We start from the raw sequence: 26,257 nt of genomic DNA, 5'->3' as shown, positions 1-26,257 counted from the left end.
ACTAACAACAACAATAAGAGAACTATGCAACGGAAATAAAAGTCACACCATTTTAAAAATAATGTAGGAAAAGGAAGGAAGTTCTTAATAACACTAAAAAGAGAGACAAACAAATGCTGTCAAGAACAAACACACAAACTGAAAACAATAGTTATGTGCAAACAGAAGAGAAAAGGAGGTACTAAATAAAATTTAAACACTCACTACACACACATACGCACACATATAAGGAACATACAAAACCCCATGTAAACAAAACAACCAATCAAAATGAACCATCACTCCATTACATATATTTATCTCTTTCTAATGCATGTTTATGAAAGAGCAAATTGATGGTATTGACTTTATGAGCATCTCATGTGCTTTGATTTTAATTTGCAGTAACATGGAAGTGGCGTAAATATTTCTATGTTGTATTAGGCAGTTGATTGTTAAAATACAGCGAATGCGCACGTTTCTTAGTACGGACGGATTGTTGCAGTCGATTAATTTGAATTATTTAAATTCAAATAACAAATATTTCATATTCGTACGGTTAACGTAAGGAAACAAAAATAAAACTAGTTCTGGAACTATTATTAGTGAAATGGAAAAATAGAGTGTAAGAAAAGAAATATTAACTAATTAATAGTGATCGATAGCAAATAGCAAAAACGCGATAATAACTCGCATGTTCATATTCAAACAATGCGATCGTCGTGACCGCCGTGGATCATGTAAAATTGGAATTATTTTATAAATGTTGTTTAAAACAAAAGTGAAACATTTATTTGGAATTTGCTAAAAAAAAATATATTACTATTTTATATAAAATTAAATATATAAATGTGCTCACATACATACATACATACGTAATTTACTTGAAGCACACACGCTCCCTCACATACATACAATTCACTTAATCTCTCACTCGTTCACATGTACATACATACATACATACATACATACATACATACATACATACATACATATGTATATTTTCGCATTCTACAATTTCCGCGATATTTGTGAAATAATAAAATTTCGAAAAAAATCTCAAATATTCACGTGAGAATTTAAATTTGTTTTTATTTGTTTTCTTCATCTTTTGTGAATATTTTAATGAATTCCTTAAGTTTTTTAAAGTGATTCATTATGTGTAAAAAGGTATTTAGAAAAATAAAATATTACATAAAAATATTTTCAAGTAAAAAAGTTGATTTTCTTAATTTTGCATAAATAATTAATTAATTCAACTTAAATACCATTAGAATTTATGGATTAACTATAAATTACAATTTGGATTAGCTGTTTTATTAAACGGTAAGTTATTATTGTTTGTGGTAAACATATACATACATACATACATATGTATCTATATAAACAAATTAATTTATATAAATTATACTTAAATAAAATAAAAATATATATATTTTTTAATTATTAATTTTTATTGTAAATTTAAAAAAATAAAAAATTTAAAAATTAAAAAATTCTTACTTTTGTTAGATTTACAAAGTAGAACTTTTATTTCAAAGGCATATCTTATAAAATATCATTGTATTTAGTTGTATCAACTAAAATGTTCGCACTAAAATTTTCCGACGCTATAAATCAAATGAACATTAGTCAAAATGGAAGATTTTTTGTTCAAACCAATATTTTTCCATTGTCAACAAATTCGACAATTAAACTCAATTTTATAAATTAAATTAAATTAAATTATTATCCAAATAACAAACTAAATTTATGAAAAAAAATATATGCTAAAAATCTAAATTCAACATTTAAGATTAAAGAGATTATTTCAACGGCCTTAGAATGAGTTAAAATATTTGTACTTTTTAAATTTCTATCTAGTTTTTTAACCTATAAACATATTTCTATTTGATTTCTTAAAGAAAATCACATACATATGTATATTTGGCAAAGCCCACATATTTCATAATATCTATGACTCCAAACTAAAACGTTTTATAGAACTTTGAACATTATCCAAATGAAATACTGTCAAAATTTCAAATCCTCCAATCTGTTGAGACTTTATAAATCTACATTGTATAATTTTAAACTTTGAAAGCTTTTTCCAAAAGATTTAAAATTAGTTTTTACATTTTAAATGTGAAAATATGTTTCAGATATATGGATCCGATCAAAGGTACATAGCATACACCACTTTAAGAGTTTAAAGCTGACTTCTTACACCCTTCACCTTCGTGAGAAGAGTATATATAAGTTTGTCATTCCGTTTGTAATTTCTACAATATAATTTTTCGACCCTATAATGTATATACATATATTCTGGATTTTATAGATAGCGGAGTCGCAAAATCGGTTCATAAATAACGTAGATATAAGCAAAAATCTTAGACAACCTCTGAAAATTTCGTCGAAAAATTAGTATTTTTTACAACAACAATGTTCAGATTGTGCTTGTTTATGTGTACGTTGTGTTTGCTTGTTTATAATAAACAGTAAACCGCTGGAAACAACAACGTTTAGTATATATTTTAGTTTAGTATGGTGAAGGGTATATAAGATTCGGCACAGTCGAACGTAGCACTCTTAAGGCAGGTTTCCGAATACACCGTAATCGGCACCGAAAACATTTTATACATTTGTGACAAAAAAAACTTTTTTCGACACAAATATATGAAATTTCGTTTTCGGCACCGATTACGATGTATGCAGAACTGAGCCTTTACTTGTTCAACTTAGAATGTTTAAGCTTGGAGGCGTCGATGTAAGAATTCTCTCACCCATGTTCTATGTTTGTTCAAATTTCTGTTATTTGATGCAAATAGTTTTTAATTTGTTTGTAATTTATTGTACGAGCTACTATCTAACAAAAACTAATACATAGTAATACAATTAACTCCATAAATTATATATTGTGGATCAGGAATGGAAAATCTATTTTTTTCAAAAAAGTACTTCTTAACGATTAAAAAGTACTAAAATTGTTTTTATCCTTTGTACTAGATTATTAACTAGTTTCGACTGGTCTATTGACGAATCTCTAGACTAATTTCTATACTATTCTATACTCCAATATATTGACTAGTCTGTGGACTGGTCAGCTGTATAGCTTTTACACCATTATCTTGTTTAGTCAATGTATTAGTCCATAAATTAGTCGACTACTAATATAACACACAAGGCATTTAAAATGTCTTGGGGGTATTCTAGTTACCAAAAAGTACTGAATTTTCCATGCCGATTATGGATCCATTAAAGACGAAACATTTTTGATCGGTGAAGATTGTATTGGAAAATCAATCAAACAGAAAACAAATTAGAACAAATTGTTTGTCCGTATGACGTCTACAACGGAGATAAATTAAATTGTCATAACTATTTTCCAAGACTATTTGAAACAAAATAATATGAACCGTTAAAAAGTTTTGAAACAAAATATTTGAAAATTCCTTGCTCGGAAAGTGTTTAAATGTCATTTAAAAACGTTAATTTAGCAACGATATCGGGGTTTGTGGGAGGATGTAAAATATGGTGTATAGCCGCAGAGTTTTAATATAAAATATTCCAAAAGTCGAAAACGTTTTCAAAATTCTGTTATGTGATGGAATCCGAACGGTTTCAAATCGAAATGTTTTAAAAATCGAATTTCATCACATACCTGATTCCCATTATAGATGACCGGAAGCGAATTTTCTTGATATTAACGACATTATATAGAAGCAGCAGAGTCTCAGATGTTTCATATATCGTATGTAGGATCCAAATATAGGCTAAAGACATACATATATTTATATAGGAAAAATGTTAATTTGTTTACTGCATAGCTTTAGACCAAACATGTTCCATAACATTGGATCGTCATAAAAACTTTAAAATTTTTGATTTCTCTTAAACTTAAGTTTATTATTTATTCCCATTTTACATAAACTTTATTTAAGTGATAAAACAATTAACCAAAATTATTTTTCTTTACTTACAGATCTATAACAAGTCAATATGAAAGATCGTATTAAGAATGAAAATAAATTACAAGAAATAAAAGAAAATATGTAATCATATAAAAGAAGTGTTTAGGAAACTGTGAATTAAAAGTACCCGGTTAAAAATATATATATAATTATAAATATATGACGAACGGAATGAGAAGTTTTACCAAGTGCGAGTGCAATAATGAATGTTTTTTGCAGCACAACTTATGGATTGCCATTGTTGTTGTGGCTGCTGCTGGTTGGCATTAACTTGTACATGAATGAAAGTTAATTCACATAATCGTCATCATTATCATCGTCATTATCGTCAGCATTGAATTATAATTTATATATTTATAGTAGATACAAAGTATTTTTAACCATTTATACAAAAGTATAATTACAGCAACAATTACAATTGTTTCATTTAAACACGAATAAATGGAAAACGTTTGAATTGCTATGAAATTATATTTATAAAATAATAAAACAGTAGATACTCGTGAAGAAAACAAAAAAAAAAAAGAAATATTTCTAAAATAATCCATCCCAACAGATCCAACTAATAACTAGTTGCTGGCAGTTACTAACTAACTTTGCCAGTTATTGTTTTTAGTTATTTTAGTGTTAATGATAATGATGATAATAATGATTACGATTGCAATTACAGTGATAATGGTGCTATTGTAAATATTTGAAACAATAAAAAAACTATTAAAAAAAGAGTTAAAACAGAAAACATAACAAAAAAAAAAAAAAAAAAACATTTAAACATAAAGTAGGAAAGATATCTATAGATACATGCAACATCGTATGTAAATGTAACAACAAACGGAACGATGGATGGATTTCTTTCCTAGAATTTAAACTGCTGCGAGTACAACTACAAGAAGAGTTACACGCTTGTAACAAAATAAATAAGAAAAAAAAGAAAATTAAATAAAATAAAACAAAAACATAAAATTATTGCCATAATTGCATGAGAGTTAAGTGAAAATTAAAAAATATATAAAAGAAAATACACACCACAACAACAAGAAACCGAAGAAGATTCCAAAACTCAAATAATAATAAAGAAAAAAAAACATCAACAACAAAATAAACAAACAAGTGTTTCCAGAGTTACAACAATCAACATTGCAAAAGTCTTTGTTGCTGTTGGTAGTAGCGATTGTTTTTTTTTGTTGCATTAAATTAATTGTTAAATTGATGAACAAGTTTGTGTGTTTTTTTCTTTTAATTTTCTCAACAACTGTTTAATAGACCAACAACAGCAACAAATCTTAACAACGTCAACACCAACAACATCCAGTTTAGAGATTTGATCACATCACATCGCATCTAGATTAACTAACAATTCTTTTGAGAATAGAATTTATTAAGGATACAAACTGACAGACAGGCAAGCAGGCAGGCAGAACTTCAAGGTAGACAGAAAGACAACGTGTTTTCTTCTGATATTCCAAAAATAAAGAAAAAACATCAGAATTTTGCGCCTCGTTTAGAGAGCCTACAATGGCAGTATCCTGCCCTGAAGTTATGTACGGTGCTTATTATCCATATTTATATGGCCGTGCTGGACCAAGTCGTTCATTTTATCAATATGAAAGAGTAAGTATAACATTTTTTTTGTAATTATTAAATTAAACGTACGATTTTTTGAAATTTAACCCATTTTGAAGTGTTAAATATCGTTCGAAGACCTCATAAGTTTTAAAGAAAGGAACGTTTTTCTAGGGCCGCACCGTATAATTTGAATTTTGGCCTAGTAGAAATCAAAGTGTTAAAAAACCTCCAGAATTTTAAATTTTAGTCCAAAATCATCGGTATAGCTGGTTAAATACGAATAGACTTTCAACAAATATCTAACAAAATCGCTGGTACAAGCGTCAAATACTTAACATACTTCCCAATATCTTGACAATATTAGTATAGATGGTCGCATTTTTTCTCTTTCAGCGTCTGGATTTAACAGATGTTCTTGAATTCTCAATATCTTACTTGGCTTTGTTCTTCATTTCTCGCAGAATTCTGGGCTGAAAGCCCTTTGAGAGAAGTATGATATGACTTTGAAAGTATATTAGAGAACGGGGAGCTCGTTTTCTTCTTAGACCTATTTTCAGTATTCAACTCATAGGGATCTCAAAAGTCTGATTTACCCTTCGGAATTTCCTAAGCTTAACCCAATATTCTTCCTCTGTCCACCAGTTAAACGTTTTTTGGTGTTCGATAGCTTGGCAATATTGTCGCCCACCTCCTCCACCATAATTGTAATTAGGTACTTATGATGGTCTTGTTGTTCTTCAAAGTCGGAACCGTCAACATTTAAACGTTGAGATTGCTTGAAGCCTCCTCCGACAACATCACTCTAATTTGCCTCACCATTTTTCCAAAGGCGTGTTGTACACACACACTTCCATTGAAGTATTTTGTTGTTTAGAAACACGTATTTTACTAAAATTGATCTATGAATATATACTACATATAGTAGTTGACAAAGTAGGTCCCAGAGAAGAGGACTTAAGAAAATTACATTTTCCAAAACATTTTCAGATCATAAGAAAAATTTTTATTGAAAATTGGTCAGATCGGATCAGTGCCGATATTAGATAGTCTATTTATGAATGAAATTAGTTATTTTTTAAATATAATTTTTTCGCGAATCTAACTAACCATTTTTTAAATATGTATGTATATTTTTTATGTTTTTTGGAAAATTGTCTAGTTTTAATTTGAACTATTTCTGAAGTTCTGAAGCTCTTATCTTACCATTATGGGTCGAATTTATTAACTATTTATAATCTTAACATAACTTTTAAAGCTCTAATGGAAACATTTATAAGATCCTTTAAATTGAATATCTGATTCTTGTACCTACCATTTTGTAATAAGAGTAAAAGGTCCATTGATGGTGGAAAGAGTAAAAGGTCCATTGAGTTCTAAATAGTATGTCCTAAACAATTTATAATTAAAAAATAAATATTTTTTAATTCAACTACTCCCTACACACCTCTCTTTTCCCACAAATAAAACTACAACAACTACGTCATTGTTTGAAATGACAAATTTTCCTCTTGACTAAATTTACTTCAACTTGAAAGGTTTGGATGGACTACGAACGATTCAATTCAATTCAAGCCAATACAACAAGAACAAAACAAAAATCAACTCAATGCTTTTGTTTTGTTTTCCAAAAAACAATAAATGTTCAATGATTTTTCGCCGTTTCTTTGAGCTGACTCATGCTTCTTCATTTGTTGGCCGGTTGGCGGGCTGTTTTGGTGGCTAAATTCTCAACAAGAAAGAAACAAACTAATGGCGGCAAAGACTATAAATTACCAAAACATGATACCAACTACAAACGACAACGTTTTGTTATTTTGTTTGCAAAGCGATTTCAGGTTTTTTTTCTTAAATTTTTATTTTGCAGTAAAAATAAAAAAGTTTGCTAAAAACGAAAACAAGCAATAGCAATTTTAAAATTTTCTACTGAAGACTCTTGTTTATTTATAAACAAACATACAATATATTTGGATGTTTGTATGTATGTATGGCTGTTGGTGTGTCGATGGTGGGTTTCATTGCAGGAGTTGTTTGACTGTTATCACATTATGATGATGATGGTTCTCGTTCGGCTGCTGGTGCTTTCCATGCACATGCGTATGTATGAACGTTCATTGGTTATGCAAAGGTGCTTGTTTGACGTATTTGGTTTTGAGTTTAAAAAAAGATCAATTTTTGTTTAATGCCGCGGCCTTGTATAATTGGGGCCTTAAGACATAAGAATTCCTTTGTATTTATGCGACACTTTTTAAGGGCAAACAAAACAACAACATGACAAGAACTTCTACTACTATATGGATAACAGCAACAACATCGACAACAAAACTTAATCGAACTGAACCAAACACTTTTAAGGATTTTTGTTTGTTATATCGCGATCTACAGGTAGAATAGACAGACATATTTACGATCGTCACCGTGAGAACTTTTATTGCAAAACTTTAACAAAGAAACTAACTTTATATTGAGAAAATATTTGAAAACATGGTTTTAAAAACTACTTGTCACCAATGACTGACTGACCTTTAAGTTATCGAAAATTTCAAAGGTAACACTTATATATTTATATGTGTTTAATCTTACTATTACTGCTACATATTACTAAGTAGTGATCAGTTGTTTTATTCGTAGATAGTGTTGTAATTTTATCGTTATAGATTAAACACTTGGCATATATTAACTTCGATTTCGGTTGTATTGCACTTTGTTTTAAATTCGAGATCGATTTGCTCCTTTCGTTGATGAACAAGCTTTCAAATGAAGTATAAATTCCGATATCAATATTACCGTTTTAGACATTTCTGCATAGATAATGCCAAAATTAAAAGCAGGAATTTTACGTAAATTTTACTCTTCATGCAGTGTATTGTGTTGGAACTAGGTAAATTGGTTGTGGGAGGGAAAATAGAGGAAGTAGTGTTTGTGGACAATTGATTTAAATATTTTTATATTTAAAATGGCGCGGATAGCTCGGGAAGTCTGTCAGACGGACGGTTCGTCTGAAGAATGAATTTTCCCTGTAATGTGTTGTGCGATTCACGGGCCAATCGACCCCAAATGGGTATGTTTTTGATCGCATTAAGGAGTTTCTGATTCCTTAAGAAGCAACATTGAGTCTTACGGGCGTTGAAATCGACTCTATTAGCTCTCATCCAGAGATTGTTACTAAGTCATGGTTGAGGGATTCGTTCATGATTTGCCTCATTGTCCCTATCTTCAAAGGATGGGGACAATCTTTTAACGAATATGAATGGCAGATATTGCTGTCATGGGCGAAGGAGTATTTATAATAAGAAGTTTGATAAAGAGGGTCGTTTGTGATAATGACAGAGTAGGGGAAAAACAGAGCATTGCGGTACCCCAGAATTTATCTTGAACCCGTTAGATGAAACCCCATCTATAATAACTCTTATAGTGTAATCACTCAGAAAACTCGAAATAAACCGAAGGAAACTATTACCAACTCCAAAAGTAATTTGCTTGGAAAATAAGATCTTTAAAATATGCTGGATAATTCGAATTTAAGATCAGATATTTATAAAAGCATAAAATTTTTTATTATATTTTTTAAATAAGCATTTTTGTTTGACCATGCGTACTCTTTAGACATACGTACATATTTGTAATTTTATCTAACTAACTGAATTCATTCAAGCAACAAATTATTATAAATGATCAATTATTTAATATGCAACAAAGTATGATTTGATCAGACCACAAAAAAACGTCATAGAAAATAATATAAAAGAAAAGAATTTTACTTGAATGTATGTGTTAAACAACTAGTAAAATGTATTTACTATATGTATGTATGAATGTCTGTCTGTATATTCAAATTTTTTTGGGTATACAGTTTTTTGTAAGCATTTCTGATCTGTCAGTTGTTTTAAGCACATAATCAATGTTGTTTCTTATCGAAAGACACGATCGGTACGAAGCATAAAGTCAAATTGTTTTGCTGAGCAAATGACAAGCCAAAACTCTGCTGCAAAAGTTAAAAAAAGTGCAGTAGCACAGATGCCGACAATACACTGGCCAACTAAATAAAAATACGGGCGGACAGACAAACGAACGAACGGAAAAAAGAAACAATTATTTTGTTAAACCAAACATACACAAAAAATAAGTTGAACTAACCAAAATAGTATTTTAAACCTTCTTCTCTTAACCAAATACAAATTTTTATTTTCTTTTCTCCACCCTGTCCATGGTCCATCCATGTTCGTGGTCCGTTCTTATAACAATAATATTGTTCTTTTAAGTTTCGCCTTGTCAGAGACATAGTATAAAGTTCTTTCTGGTTTTGATTTTGGTCACAAAAATCTTCATACTCTCAAGAGTTTAAACAACAAAAGGAATTTGTTTGCGTATTTTTGTATACTTTTAGTCAATCGATCCGATTGTATTGATTTTTCGTTGATTTTCTGCGTTTTTGTGCTTAAGCATTATTTGTATTTTAAACATTTAGGGCTTAAAACACACACACGCACAAAACCCAAAGAAATGAAAATTAAAGAAATACAAAAACTTTAAAAAAATGCTCAACAAAAAGTGTTTGCCAAGTTATTAGGTGAATTGATATTTCGATAATGTTCGAACAGTCCCAAACAGAATCACACGACATAAATCACGCATTTGTTTTTTGCTCTTTTTTTTTCTTTAATCAGTATGTGTTAAGGTTAGTAGGACCTTATGTTTACCAGTCTAGATGGACTAGATGACAATCTTTAGCTGTTGAAAAAATAAGAAAAACGAGACAAAAAACTAAAATTCACACATCTTTTTCTTTGAGAAGATAAAAGTTTACCCAATAAACAGGATAATATTTAGAATGTCCAGTAGCGTGTTAGTTGGAAGCTTGGTAAAGGGATACACATTTTTATTATAATTCTTTGGTGAAACTAAATTATTTTATAAAAACTAAATTTAAAAAAAAAATAATGGTCATAGGGAGCGTTCTGTATCGATCAAAAACAAATATGGGGTAGTAGGATGAGGTAAAGTCTGAAATATAAGGCAAGAGAGGAAAATCTTTCGATTTATACATCTGTAGTTGATAATCTTTGCTCGAATAAGACTCGGAACGTTCTAAAGCAAAGATAAAATTGCCATGTGTCGATTCGGTTGGTTGGTCGTGTTTTCTTGATGCTTCGGGTTATGAGTAGATAACTTAAACTTCTTAAACTAACAAGCAAGAGTTCTATGTTCGTATATGCCGAATCTTATATAAACACCATAATGTTTAAAAAAAAAACAGTCAGTACGTATTTTATTATAAAAAAGAGTAAGAATTTATAGTCAGGCATGACCGACCATATGATACCCTTCACCAGTGATTACCTTAAAAATGCTGATTATTTTTTTTATAATAAATTATGTAAATAAATTTTTACCTTAATTCAGAAATATTTTAACAATTTGTTGACAAGAAAGGGATTTTCTAAAAGAGGAGTTACATATATGGGGGCATTGGTTAATATGGTTCTATCCTTATGAATTTTGGTATAGGGATTTATGTTTACATCAGTTATTTATGCAGAATATTACGTGATATTAGTGTTTATAAGTGAATTTTGATCAAGTCATTTTCTGAAGTGTACTTTGTATGGGGAATAGGGTCAAATCATTGCGAAAATTAGCAGTATCATTACAAAACTAAGTTTTGTCTAGTTTTGAAGTGATACAAGAACATTTAACATATTTATGAGCTAAAAAGCCCTATTCGGGGGGTACGGTTATATAGGGGGTATACGAAATAATGGACCGATTTTCAATAGGCCAGTAGGTCCTTGGGTCAAAAGAAGAGTATGTGCAAAATTTCATAAAATTATCTTGAAAATTGCGACATGGTTTACAAGGTCACACTGAGGGACATAGCTAAATCGACCCAGAAAGAGATTCTGAGCCGATTGGTAAGTACCTTTTGAAGATAGCAAAAGTACCAAAAAGTCCCCTTTTATAGGTTCTATTTTAAGTTTTATTTTTAATATTATAGAAAATTCAAAAATTACCTTTTGAAGAACGAAAAAGCATCATTCTCATTTACTCACGTTCTATCTTCAAGTTAAAGTACCAAAGTTACAAATAACACCCCATTACCATATTTAATTTTTAAAATTAAATACACAATTTTCCATCTCTGATTCTGACATTGAAAAACAATAACAATCTTTATACGTAACTTGTTCTTTCTCCGTTTTGTTCTTTTAAACAAGCAAACTAAGTACTTATTTATCTTATAAAACTGCATGTTGTTGTTGTTATTTATTTTAGAATTGTTAAAGATTTTGGTCCCGAAGATATCTGGGATCTTCAGAAAATTGATTTTAACAAACATACAGGCAATCAGACAGACACAAGGACATAGCTTAATCGATTCTTTATAGGGTCCGAAAGTTATATTATAGAAGTTACAAACGGAATGACAAAAAAGTGAAAAATACAAAAAGAAGTTAAAAAAGTGGAAAATTAAAAAAATGTTTATAAAGTCGAAAATCAACTTCATATTAAAAGCAGAGTCGATTTTGGGGGGTTCGGGAGGCACTCTACTTTGCAATAAGAGATTTACTTAAATATTTCAGATGGTAACTATTCCTTTCGACTTACTTATTCAATGCTTTAATGATTATTGTTGTAATGTTAGTTAGTTAGTTAGTTAGTTAGTTAGTTAGTTAGTTAGTTAGTTAGTTAGTTAGTTAGTTAGTTAGTTAGTTAGTTAGTTAGTTAGTTAGTTAGTTAGTTAGTTAGTTAGTTAGTTAGTTAGTTAGTTAGTTAGTTAGTTAGTTAGTTAGTTAGTTAGTTAGTTAGTTAGTTAGTTAGTTAGTTAGTTAGTTAGTTAGTTAGTTAGTTAGTTTGAAAGGAGGATGTATATACATCAAATCCGAAGAAATACACCTAGGCCTCTATGGGGCCTGTTGTGCGCTCCTTAACCAGTGCCTCAGGTGGGAATCGAACCCACCACCTCCGGTCTACCAGACTAGAACACTAACCACTAACCTACCGGAGGCCATAATGTAATGTTAAGAAACTGTAATTAAAACATTTGATAAAGTTAAAAAGAGTTTAATGCTGTTAAGAAGTTAAATATTAGGGGGTAAATCTTTAAATAACTTAATTTTTCAAGATGAGTTTACAAAAATTTTTAAATAATACAGAGATAATCATTAACTTGGAAACATAATGAAGTGGAACGCACGTGATAAGAAGATTTTTAAATTGTTTAAACAAAAACATTAACATTAAGTTTAAATATACAATTTAAGACTATTACTTAGAATTCCCAGCAGACAACATTTCATACCTAAACTAATACAGGAATATGTATGTATGTTTATGTCTGTGATAATAATAAAACTCTTAAATAATAAATCAATATTTTGGTGACACCAGAAAGTGTGTATGTATGTACATATGTTTCCAAGGGAAGGGTGTTGAGTGCAAACTATAAAATGTGTATTATATGTATAACCACTTAGCTAAAGAGGGCGATAACACTTTGGGTTAACCCATTATTATTATTATGATTATTATTGTTTTCCACTTAAAAATAGAAGGTGTTAAATTTAGTAACAAAAACTAAATGATGCTTTCAGTGTTATGCTCAAATTAAAAGAAGGCATTTTTAGGAAACGTGTAACAAAAATACCAAAGTATTAATAAATACCAAACCAACATCCCTACATACTACTTAATAGTTTGACGACGGCAAATGCCAAAAACGTAAAACTATGCGGCTCATAAATTAAAAAATGTTTAACGGCAGCAGTAGCACGGTAGTCGCCGATATGCATGCGTTACACAATTCATTTAAAATTATAAAATGAAATGTTATTAGAGGTTTGTTTATCTATTTTAACACACACACACACACAAACGCTAGCATTTAAGGCAAATGACAAGCATAACATATAAAATGTAAACATGACCTCAACCCCTACAACTCAATACCACCAAAGACCCCGATCCCGACCCTTTACTTTTAGTTTTAGTTAATATCTTTGTCAATATGTGTGTTTAAACAAAAACACAATAGCTGCTTACTCGTTTATAGAGTAAAATTATAAAAAAGAGATCGATTGAAAGAGCGCGGGTGTGTTTGACTCTTTTCAGCTATAAATTATAAAAGTGACATTTTTTCTTTATAGATATTTTTCCATTTTCATAAATTAGCTTAAATGTCACATGCAATTAACTTTAAAAGGCATTTTTATTTTAAACACACGAAACGTGCTAATGAACCATTTAAATATTTAAATAAAATTTAAACAATTTCAAAATAAAATAAAACAAAACATTACTCTGAAATACTTAACATTTCCCTACAAATTAATAAAATTATTGTTTTCTTACTTACAGTTTAATCAAGATTTGTATTCGTCATCTGGTGTGCAATTGGCATCGTCCAGCGCATCGGGCAGTTCACATTCACCCTGCAGTCCTATATTACCGCCATCGGTGAGTGCCAATGCGGCGGCTGCTGCTGTGGCAGCTGCTCACAATACAGCGGCGGCAGTTGTGGCAGCCGCAGCACAAACAGCAAATCAGGCCTCATCTTCCTCTAGTTTAAGTGCAAATTTACCTTTGAGTGCGGGCAGCAGCGGTAGTAGTGGGGGTGCTGGCGGCGGCGGTGGTGGGGGCGGTGTTGTTGTCGGCTCAAATGTTACAGGAGCTATACACGGCAGTGCGGGTGCAAGTCTGATGGGCAGTAGTATTGGCAATACTCTACATAGTAGAACACATACCAAAGAAGAAGATCTGGGTGCGGTACCACGAAATGATGCTGAAGGTAGGTAAAATATCGACTAATTTCCAAAATTGTTCGAATGTTCGTTCGTTTAGAAGGAATTTAACATTAAACAGTAATTTATTCATCAGGGATTAGTTTAGAGATATCGAAAGAATCAATTCTCGATATCAAATTTCAAATTTCGATGCTGTGAGAAGTTGTTTAATAAAAATTTTAAAATATTTCGAATCAAAGTTTAAAAATATCTCCTAAAATTACATTTTTTTGCTAAACAAAACCCCAAATAAATCTATTTTCAACAATTCGTCAAATATGATTTAATTTTTAACATTTTTGCAAATCTGTGTGCTCCACTCAATCACCATCACAACACAGTTAAAAATACACATTCATAACCAACCACTGAAACATGCGTTGGATATTGATGATGATGGGCTTAGAGGCACACTTATAGAAATGGATGCAAACTGCCGATGCGGGCTGTGGAAATAAGTAGCAGTACTTGTTTGAAATTCGTGGAATGTCGTTTTGTTTAATATGGTGTCGAAGTCCATCTAAATGTTTAGCATTTCTGACAACAAGTAGCTATAAATGAATATATTTTTTTTCCTTTTTTTAACGATTTAACCGCAGAAAACAAAAGTGATGGAAAAAATACAAATAGTATATTTGGATATGTAATTATGTAGATAGTAGGGTATGTGTGTGGCTTACAAGCAGCAAACACAGTAGGGAGCAGATGAACATTTAGAAGTTACTCTATTTAAAACTGTAACAGGGAATAATAATATGTAACAGATATTGAGATAAATAGAACAAACTGGAATTTAGTAAGTGTTGTCAATTTGACTGGTTTTAACAGTTTGTAAACATTAGACAACAAAGGCAAAATTAACAATGAAAAATAACAGATAACTTGGGGATCCATATAATTTCAAGAATTACTCTACTGAAATAGGAACCAAAGATGGAGTGAAGTTGGATCATTTTCATATTTCTTTCAAAATTCTTTAATTTTAAAATGTTAAAGTGGGAAATTAATTAAGTATAAAGTTTTTTTGAAGCATAGATTTTTGGCGCTGTTTTATTTAATAAAGCATGTAGACATCATTGTTTATTTTTTGCGGTTGATAGTGTTACTACTACGACTACAATAACAACGACAACGGCTACTTACTTAACTCCTTCGCACGAACGCGCGCGTCACTAATTAATTTGCAAATTTTTTAGATAGTTCGGCAACAAATGAACGACATTTACTGCTGCGATGACGACGAATATAAGAAGTGTTGTACGTTTGTATGCTCAGTTAGTTGACTGCTACAGATTGTATGTATGTATGTAGCAGTGGCATGCCTGAACACATTCCAAACAAATTCTTTCATGATACAAACAGTCAACAGCAACTACGGCAGCAGCAGCAACAGAAAAATAAAATTTATTATTAAATTGTTATTGCAAACAAAAAAAAAAAAATGCCATATTTTTATTATCATAATTATTTTTATTACGAATATTCTGAAAATATTTATGAAGAAAATCTTGAAATATTTTTTTTTTTTATTTCGCCATAAATTTTCTAATATATTTTTTGAATATTTTTAAATTTATTTCTAGCGCGTTTAGTGGGTGCTCATCATCATAATGAGTCGTCGTGTTCCTCGGGTCCAGATTCTCCGCGCCATCATTCAATGCATCAAGGTGGTGGTGCCCAAGCGAAGGAATTACCCTTGGATACCACCAGCATAAATGCTGGTCAAGGGAGAGCACAATATTTATCAGCCACCTGCGTCGTTTTTACAAATTATTCCGGTGATACAGCCAGTGTCGTGGATGAACATTTCTCACGAGCTCTCAATTTTAATAATAAAGAAAGTAAAGGTAAGAATCAAGTTCATCTAATAGTTTCCAATATGTTTATTTGTTATTTCCCCACCAACAGCTGATACTTTGGCCTGGGTTTTAAACATACAACTTAATTATGTCACTTTGTATACAAATATTAATGTATCATCTTCAAAAGATCAAAAGTTTTTTAGCTGTCATGTAAATGTCACACATATTCATTTTATGTTTGTTGTTGTTTTTAAATCTCAAAAAAATCCTTTATGAAAAGAATTAAAAAAATAATCAAATACATAAATTACACATATAATTTACTCATTAACAATCAGGGAGGGAGCTCCCCAGATATTAGTGATAGTGTTGGAAAAGAAGAGTATTTATTTTTCTTACTTTGGTGTGTGTTTTTTGTAATTCTAAGAAAAAGTGTCAACATGACATTTAACATGAGCACCTAATGTTGCGCTTGTCAGTGTCAAAGACATCTTAATAATGAAAGTGTTTAAACGAATGAATGAATTAATTAATGAATCTTTTTATAATTCAAATTAAATTGATATGATTTTTTTACATATGTACGTAGTACGTATGCGTTGTAATTAATGCTTACACAAATAAAAATGGACAAATTATTTATGAAAAGATTTGACATTTAGAAAATTAACAGAAATAGCATCATTGTTTTTGTTTTAATATCAAATTAGTTAGTTAGTTAGTTTGAAAGGAGGATGTATATACATCAAATCCGAAGAAATACACCTAGGCCTCTATCGGGCCTGTTGTGCGCTCCTTAACCAGTGCCTCAGGTGGGAATCGAACCCACCACCTCCGGTCTACCAGTCTAGAACACTAACCACTAACCTACCGGAGGCCATATATCAAATTAAGGCCAACCCAATTCCTTTTTTATATACATATGTATATTAATTGTGATGTGATTAATTTGGTTCATATTTGTGTTTAATTTGATTCACATTTGCTTAAACTATTTATTATTTTATACATAACTTTTGTATTTATTATTCACGTATAAAGGCGTTTTATTATTTCTAAAGACATTTAGGAATTTTTATTAAAATAAATCGAAAAACACATGAAAGTCACGCACACAATGTTCACATAATTTACAAATACAACTTTGTAAACGTGCGTCATTTCGACCGAAAATGTCCTCACATCAAAACTGTTTATTCGGTTTGTTGAAAAAAGGATCTTAAAGAAAAGTGGGTTTAAAGATACCTGTTTTAGAAAAAAACAGTAGCAGTCTATCTAATGAAAATGAAACCCGTTAATGATCACAAATTACACAAGAAAGTAGTAAGGTACAGGTGAACACTGCCATAATGAATGTTAAAATATTTGAATGATGAATTTAGTTGAATATATCTTTAGTCGAACTGTTAGGTGACAAATTATTTTCAAATAGATACGGGGCCATTTTTCAGTTTTTCTTTTAAACGGTTGAATTGAAATATTAGGGGTTTTCATTTGGCACAAGACTCATTTTGTTTTCTTTTAAAATATTTACATACGAACGCAAAATTGGGTTCAGCATATTCAGTCGTCTAAAGTAAAATATTTAAGAATAAGAATTGTATAACACCAAAAACACCTTGATGTCTGTATAGTAAGTAAGTCCATTAACACCCTCTAACCTAACATCATACATGGGAATTTTTCATTAAGCATTAAAATTTCATTACCATTTATAGAAAAAATTGTAATGAAAAATATTTTAAGTACCATTTAATGAAAATTATATTTTTTTCATTACAACATTTTTTGATAATGGTAATGAATTTGATAATGAGTTTTCAAAAACGAATTTAATTAGTATTTATAATTGTCGAAAAATATAATAAGGAAAATTTTTCGAAGATTCGAGGTTTGAAAGCTTTTAAAACCAGCTCCCGTAGCCCAAATTGGCTGAAATTTTGCAGTCATAAGTACATCTGATGACAATACAATAATATGTTCGAATATTCGAAATTAAGTTCGAAAATTCGAAGTTATTTTCGAAAATTTTTTTATGTTTTTAAATTAATCTCTGTGTCATAAAACCTAAAAAAAAAATTTCGAAAATTTGAACTCGTGTTCGAAAAATTTTTAAAGCTGTTAAAACTAGTTCTTCTAGTCCGAATGTGCTGAAATTTGGCATACATGATTTCACCTAATGACAATACATTATAATGTTCGGATATTCGAAATTAATTTCGAAATTCGAACTAATGTTCGAAAATTTTTAAAATCCATTGAATAATGGTAATGAAAATTTATTTTTAAATAATTACTAATGAAATCGTTTCATTAAAAACCATTACCATTAGACAAAATAATGCTAATGAAAAAAAAAATAATTATAATTTTTTTCAATTTAATGCTAATGAAATCGTCAATTAATTAGTCGATATAATTAACTACTCCCATGTATGCCTAACATACTCCAAGAGTCGTACATACTGTTAGTTAGTTAGTTAGTTAGTTAGTTAGTTAGTTAGTTAGTTAGTTAGTTAGTTAGTTAGTTAGTTAGTTAGTTAGTTAGTTAGTTAGTTAGTTAGTTAGTTAGTTAGTTAGTTAGTTAGTTAGTTAGTTAGTTAGTTAGTTAGTTAGTTAGTTAGTTAGTTAGTTAGTTAGTTAGTTAGTTAGTTAGTTAGTTAGTTAGTTAGTTAGTTAGTTAGTTAGTTAGTTAGTTAGTTAGTTAGTTAGTTAGTTAGTTAGTTAGTTAGTTAGTTAGTTAGTTAGTTAGTTAGTTAGTTAGTTAGTTAGTTAGTTAGTTAGTTAGTTAGTTAGTTAGTTAGTTAGTTAGTTAGTTAGTTAGTTAGTTAGTTAGTTAGTTAGTTAGTTAGTTAGTTAGTTAGTTAGTTAGTTAGTTAGTTAGTTAGTTAGTTAGTTAGTTAGTTAGTTAGTTAGTTAGTTAGTTAGTTAGTTAGTTAGTTAGTTAGTTAGTTAGTTAGTTAGTTAGTTAGTTAGTTAGTTAGTTAGTTAGTTAGTTAGTTAGTTAGTTAGTTGAAAGGAGGATGTACATACATAAAATCCGAAAATGTACACCTAAACTTCTATCAACCACCTCCGATCTACCAGACTAAGTAGAACACTAACCACTAATTTACCGGAGGCGGTTGCCTCTATTTCTACTATTAAAATATCAAAATTTTGAAAACGTTTCACGAATTGCTTGTTTTATAAAGAAACATCAGCGATCTTATGAAAATTAAATATAACGTTTCGTTTTATAACAGTTCCACTGTACATGCAATGACATCTCTATTTAGCACACCAACAAGCACCTGTTGCATATCATCGTACGTAACATAACTGCATATGAAAAGGTCATCACCTCACTGTAAAGATCTGATCTGATAATGTGGAGATGTTGATAAAAATCTTTGAATGACCTTAAAAATGTATAAAAGACCACCTTGCTGCAACTAAGCAGTAGATTGAAATATCAAACATACATACAACAGATATCTGTAAATGTGTATTTATATCACAAAATAATGTCCTTTTATACCAAAAGTACTTGTGTACTTTTGTTCTTGTTATTTCATTTCAAAAATTCTTTACATCATTTGGCCCAATAATCAATGTTTTAAAAAAAATCTATCTACACAACTGCAATTGTTTGTAATTTGTGGTTCTTTTAGATTTAATTTTGTTTGTATTTGATTTGATATTTGTTGTTGTTATTATTTTGGTTTTCGTTTAAAAATGTTCGAAAAATGTTTAAAAATAGAAAGGTATGAATGTTCAAATGCAGAACACAAGGAATTTGATTGTATCTTAAAAGCGGCATCTAATTAAATTGTTTCTTTTTATTTAATGCTACAGATACAGATAAAAAACTATTTGTACATATACATACATATGAATGTATGTATGTATGTAAGAGTACCATAGTGGCCCAGAGTACCAAAATAAATAAATTTGAAAAAAAGTCAAATAATAGCAAATAAATAAATAGATATACATACGTAGGTATGTTAGGGATATAACAATTCTTAATTGTTTATGTTCGGGGTAATATAAGTATGTAAAACTATAAATATATAGTATTTTACTAGCCTCCCCTAGACGGAAATTATAAAATCTAACTCTGTTAAGATCTTCCGCTAAGGAAGTAATTTCAGAATGTAGTAGAGAGAGTATAGGATATACTATTAAATTGGCCTTTAAAACGCTAGGAGCCCTTAGCAAAGTTTCCAGGAGTCCATGAAGAAATCAAAGAAAATATCTCAAAATGTCTATTGGGTCCGTAATATTGTATTCATTTCTTAAGAAGAAAATTATGATGGCCTGCCCGCGATATGTTCAATATCCCTAATAAATGTCGGTATTTCACTTGTGTTCATTTGTATTAAATGCAATTTACATCTCTATGTATGTATATACATATGTATACTTTAAGATATTTTTGGTCCAAAAAAAGCAAATGGTGATGGCTTTTAAATCGTTTTTTGTTCTGTTGCTCGATTTATACTCGTAAGTACTTTCGATTTGTGTTCGAATCTTTTGAAAATAGTTGCTAAATAGTACATAAATACATAACAATATAAAAAAATACTTAAATAAACGAATAAATAGCTGCTTGTAAGTATGCAATGTAGTTGGATGGTTGGCTGGCTAGCCGGTCGGCCGATTGTCTAGTGGGTTGGCTGGCTGGCTGTTTGTTAGTTTTTTAGTTGGATTTTGGTTATTTTCGTTTGCTAATTGAATAATGAATGCATTTAAAAACTGCCATGAATCCAAGTGGCATGTGATGGTATTCGCCATTGGCATATGAACGGAGCAACTGGCAAGTGTTTAGCATTCCGTCGACATTTTATTACAAAATGCCAATGAAACAAAAAAAAAAGTAGAAAAAAATTTTAAAAAGCTAAGAAATAACAAAAGATATTTAAATACTTAAACACAAAGACAAACAAAAAGAACAACACAAATGTTTATATATTGTCAACACTAAAGCCTCGACTTCTACCACCATACCCATTAGCATCATCAACCACCTTTAGAACCACAAAATGATTTGCAGCCACTAAATGTATTTCTTTGGTTTTTTCTTCTTTTTGTAAAATTCAAATGTTTTATTCAATTAAATTTAAGAAGAGCAAGCATTTAAATAAGGCGCACAATCTTACAAATAGCAATAAAATTCACATAAATTGCAAATAAATTGTTTAAATGTTGCCTCAATTCCTTAAAACACCCGCTATTATCATAAAAATATTGCTTAATTTCTTTGATTTTATAGCAATTTATATTTGATACACGTTTTGATTTAACATGCTAGTTAACATTTAGAAATGCTTAGATGGGAAATGTGCTAAGTTTATTTTTTTTTTGAAAACTAAGATTTCAATACTTGTTAGTATGAAAAGCTTTATTTGCTAAGGATTTAAATCGTCTTTAGTAATAAAGACCAGTCTATGGATTATTCTATTGACTTGTTTAAGGACTAATTGAATGATAAATCGAATGACTAGTCTATGGAGCAACCTATTGACTGGTCTATTTTATGAACTAGCCTATTTACTAGTCTATGGACCAGCCTATTGACTGGTTTATTGGGTAGCCTATTGGCAGGTCTATGGACTATTGATTATTCTATGGAAAGGCATATTGATTTGTTTATGGACTAGGCTATTGAATACTCTATGGACTATTTTATGAACTAGCCTATGGACTATTTTATGAACTAGCCTATTTACTAGAATATCGACCAGCCTATTGACTTGTCTATGGACTAGCCTATTGACTTGGATATGAACTGGCCTATGAATCAGCCTATTGACTAGTCTTTGGACTATTATATTGACCTATTAGGTAGCCTATTGGCAAGTCTATGGACTAGCCTATTGACTTGTCGATGGACCAACATATTGACATATTGATGGACATAAGTCTATAAACTATTCTATGGACTAGCTTATGATTAGCGTATTGACTATTCTATGGACTAATCTATCTGTTAACTAATCTATTGACTAGTTTATGGACTAGTCTGTGAATTATTCCATTAACTAGTCCATGGATTAGTATGTATATTGACTAGTCCTCATTGCACAAATGAAGGTCCCAAATCTATGTTAATAACTAATTATATATTACTTCCTAAATTAAAGTATTCCCCAAAAAGCGGCTCGACTTAAAAGACAAGTTTCAATATTTCAAGAAAAAACAAACTAAAACAAAATATTTTTTTCAAACATACACCCAAACAAAGGGATATCTATAAGATGTGAATAATATAATGACAAAGATGATGATGCTGATGACGACGTTACCCCTTCCATCACATCCAGTTTCATCATAATATATCCAAAGGATCTTTGTTGTTCTTAATTCTGATGATGCACTCTGCAATCGTTTCAAAAACGACACACATGCTTTACAAACATATCACATCACATGGAAATTGTATGAAAACAAGTTAAGAGGAATGTTGTCATCAATGTTTGGATGTTGGTTGTTGCTTCTTGGATTTCGATTCTAGTTGCACGTTCATCACTACAATACAAATATTTTTGTGTGCGAGTGTATTTATGTTTGAATATATTTAAAATATCAAACAATGTCTGCCAGCAACTACTACATTTATTTTGAATAAATTTGCAGCGACCAGAGGCATGAATAGGGAATGGAAAGGAGGAAGAAGGGCTATAAATGTAGTGTGTTTGTGCCCTTAAACGCATTCCTTTAATACACTGCTCCTCACTTGGTCTTTACTCGTCAATATAGAGGAAAAATGCTGCTTACTTAAAGCAATGGAAACAGTGAATTTTGCAAAATTTATACATATCGTTATATAAGTAGTATTTGTGGTAATTTTTTTTTTGTGTCCCCTTGATATTTCTGGAGCATTTTATATTTAAATTCTGTTTGCGTTTTGCTAAATAAACGTGAAATTCTTAAGTACTCGTTAGTAAAGGCACACTTTTCACATGTTGGCAAATTTTCCTTACAATTTGTGATCTTGTGGCTGTAAGTAAGTGAGACATGGTTGGTGTTTCGATTTTTTTTGGGAAACTTGTTGGCAGATTGTTTTTTGCAACAAGCCATAACGTAACGGTACAACTGTTACAAGGCATTAGTTCTTAATCAGGCGCGTTCTCTGTTGATTTTAACATTTCATTTAGTTTCTTAAACTTTACTGATGACTCATTTTATAGTGCACATTTAAATATTATATTGGATAACTTAATAAAATGTATAATTTGGAAAGTCACTTAATAATTGTTTCTTATTTTCTTTATAGAATCAACCACACCAATGTCTACTCGTAATTTCCCACCTTCATTTTGGAATAGTAATTATGTGCATCCTGTAACGGCAACAACACATCCGCAGGTAATTTTTCTACTTTAAAACCAATTTTAACAATGTAAACACTTTATGTTTTAGTGTATTTAATTAATTATGTTTTTTTTTTTTGATGCTTCCTTCAATTTCATTGATCAAGATGAGCGATTTATATTCATCTGATGGTGGTTATGCAACAGATCCTTGGGTACCCCATGCAGCGGCTCACTATGGCACTTATGCACATGCTGCTCATGCTCATGCGGCCCATGCTCATGCCTATCATCATAATATGGCGCAATATGGAAGTCTCTTGCGTTTACCCCAACAGTATGGCCACAGTTCAAGGTAAATAAATTAAAATACTGTAAAACACATAAAATACATGCATATACTCGTAGATATGTATGTATGTTTTACTGTTACAGAGACAGTAGCAGTTGTTCTGTCTAAATCTGTAAGTTTGTATTTTTATTACATTTTTGTTTTGTGTCGTTTCATTTCTTTGCAGACTGCATCATGACCAACAGACCGCCCATGCGTTAGAAAGTGCTGCTGCGTATTCCAGTTACCCCACAATGGCTGGTAAGTTTCCTTTTTTAATATTCAATTCATTATATAAACGTGTGTGTATTTGGTTGTGTTGCCAAAGTTACTTCACAATACTTTACGTTTCAATATCTGCGTCTACCATGACAACGTTTTGACCCTTGTGTGTTACAATAACTTTGTTCGTACGGTTTTTATAGACCACATTTAAATTTTAATTTTAAACTTGATCTTTAAACAAGGGTGGCAATTTTTTAATAAAAAAATCTTGCTTTTAAATGTTTAGACGTTTTGCGATATATATCTGTTTTTTGGAAACTTAATTAAAATCAGATAACTTGCTGATTCATTGGAAAAAATATTTCATATAATTTTTTTAATTTTGATTTATTGATAGGTCTCTCGATAAAATGATGTAGTAAAGATTTTTTCTAAAAGGCCTTTTTTTAGCAGACATAAGGTTTCCTAATATGTACATGTTAATGGGGATACATATTTTCTAGTGCAGTTTTTTTATGGACTAGTCTATTGTTTAGTCTATGTACTAGGGTTCTATAGTTGAAACGAAAACTCGACTTTAGTTAAAGTCGACTTTTCGACTTTTTTCATTTAATTAAAAGTCGACTTTTAGTATTTTATAAATAGTCGACTTTTGGACTATTTTTTTACTTTTTTCGAGTTTTTCCGACTATTTTCGAGTTTTTGACTTTTATTTCCACTTTTTTTAAATTTTCGACTATTTTTGACTTTTTTCTACTATTTTCGAGTTTTCGACTTTTTCCGACTTTTCGATTTTCTTCGACTTTTCGACTTTTTTCGGCTTTTCGACTTTTTGTCTTTTTTCGACTTTCCGACTTTTCGACTTTTATTTACAAAGTCGACTTTTCGACTTTTTTCATAGACGATAGTCGAGTTATCCACTTTTTTGGAACAAAATAGTCGACTTCGACTTTTTTCGACAAAAAGTCGATTGTTCGATTATTCGAAAGTCGATTTATAGAACCCTAATATGGGCTAGTCTGTTAATTAGTCTTTGGGATAGTATGTTGAATAGTCTTAATACTAGTATATGGAGCAGTCTATGGTCTAGTCTACGGACTTGTCGATAGGCCATTCTGGGGAGTAGTTTATTGAGTATGGGGAGTATGGTCTAAACTTGAGAAAAGGCAAAGGGCTGTGGATTTGTCTATGGATTACACACACCTCAGATTTTCAGTGTGATGCATCTGGGATATGAGATATCGTGTCCTGAAAAAACGCCAATTTTGAGACTTTATAACAGCGCCAAAACAACTTTATTTATAAAATGTTTGCACTTCTGAAAGACCATTCTCAGAACTTTAAAATTAAGACTTCTTTCTACTTCGAGATTAAATGGTTTCAATATTTAAATTATATTTTTCCCTTATTAAATTTTAGTTATAAAATAGGCTTTCTTAATCAAATTTACATAAAACTAAAAACATTTCTATTTTTTTATTTTCAGGTCTAGAAGCTCAAGTTCAAGAGTCCTCTAAGGATTTATATTGGTTTTAAGTACTATACAAAACAAAACAAGCATTGACTTGATAAAAAGGACATCCTAATACAACAAAAAGACAAACAGGAATAAATCTAACGAACTGACAAACTCAAAAAGGTTTTGTGGATAAAAAAAGAAAAACAAAAAATAGTTAAATGGAAATAAATAAAAAATAAAAACATTTTGAATTTAAAAGGAAAACAAAAAATTAAGTATTTCAAAGGATTTGTACTTAAGTAAATATTTATTTATTTAATAAAAATGTGCAACAATTTTTTAGATTTAGTTTAAAATAAATTCATATAAATGGGTTGTTTTCAGTTTTAAACAATTTTTATTTTCAAACAAAATGCTGTTACAAAATTTAAGAAAACACAACAACAACAACCCCTACCAAAAACAAAACACAAATTCTGTATTAAATATTTATTTAAGAAACGAAATTAAACAAAAAAAAAATAATTAAATAATGAATATATGTTAAATTTTAATTTAATTAATAAATTGTTTAGTTTTATATTAAAAAGAAGAAGGAATTAAATAAAAAGTCCTGCAAAAAATGGCTTAAAATTGTATTGTATGTAGTCTAGTTTAGTTATGATGATTATAATGATAATTATACTCGTATGACTTTTAAAACAAATTTAAAGTTCTAAGTTAAATTAAAATTACAACAAACAAAAAGAAACCTTAATTAATTTTAAATAATAAAATAAAATATATATAATATATACGAGTATATATAGTATATGAAGATTAAACAAAAGACAAAACTTCATAATTCTAATAATAAAAAGAAAACAACAT

General features: G+C 30.0%; 1 protein-coding gene across 5 annotated transcripts; it reads left to right on the top strand.

The window, feature by feature from the left end:
• Positions 1-431: 431 nt before the first annotated feature.
• Positions 432-25,645, top strand: LOC119615917 (protein vestigial). Of its 5 annotated transcripts, none has more exons than XM_037971955.1 (9): positions 447-543; positions 1,129-1,149; positions 4,600-5,540; positions 13,848-14,277; positions 15,856-16,119; positions 23,336-23,427; positions 23,540-23,727; positions 23,891-23,964; positions 25,415-25,645. In XM_037971955.1, the coding sequence occupies exons 3-9, from the start codon at positions 5,445-5,447 to the stop codon at positions 25,462-25,464; spliced, it is 1,194 nt and encodes a 397-aa protein (XP_037827883.1). In that variant the 5' UTR covers positions 447-543; positions 1,129-1,149; positions 4,600-5,444; the 3' UTR covers positions 25,465-25,645. The 5 variants fall into 5 exon arrangements, with proteins under 5 accessions (XP_037827880.1, XP_037827882.1, XP_037827883.1 ...); XM_037971951.1 differs by lacking the exons at positions 447-543; positions 1,129-1,149 and adding exons at positions 1,254-1,305; positions 3,941-4,202; XM_037971952.1 differs by lacking the exon at positions 1,129-1,149 and having other exon boundaries at positions 432-604.
• Positions 25,646-26,257: the final 612 nt, after the last annotated feature.

Source organism: Lucilia sericata, unplaced genomic scaffold (assembly GCF_015586225.1).
Source record: "Lucilia sericata isolate MDLA Ls3-8-SP2 unplaced genomic scaffold, ASM1558622v1 Contig000048F_arrow, whole genome shotgun sequence".
Taxonomy (NCBI): Eukaryota; Metazoa; Arthropoda; class Insecta; order Diptera; family Calliphoridae; genus Lucilia; species Lucilia sericata.
This window is presented reverse-complemented; position numbering and strand designations above follow the sequence as displayed.

Bases quoted from the DNA above. Each gene is read 5' to 3' on its own strand.
- LOC119615917 (XM_037971952.1), top strand. From the start codon at position 5,445: ATGGCAGTATCCTGCCCTGAAGTTATGTACGGTGCTTATTATCCATAT. The intron at 5,541-13,847 runs GTAAGTATAACA...TCTTACTTACAG, and splicing joins CATTTTATCAATATGAAAGA to TTTAATCAAGATTTGTATTC. The intron at 23,965-25,414 runs GTAAGTTTCCTT...TTTTATTTTCAG, and splicing joins CAGTTACCCCACAATGGCTG to GTCTAGAAGCTCAAGTTCAA.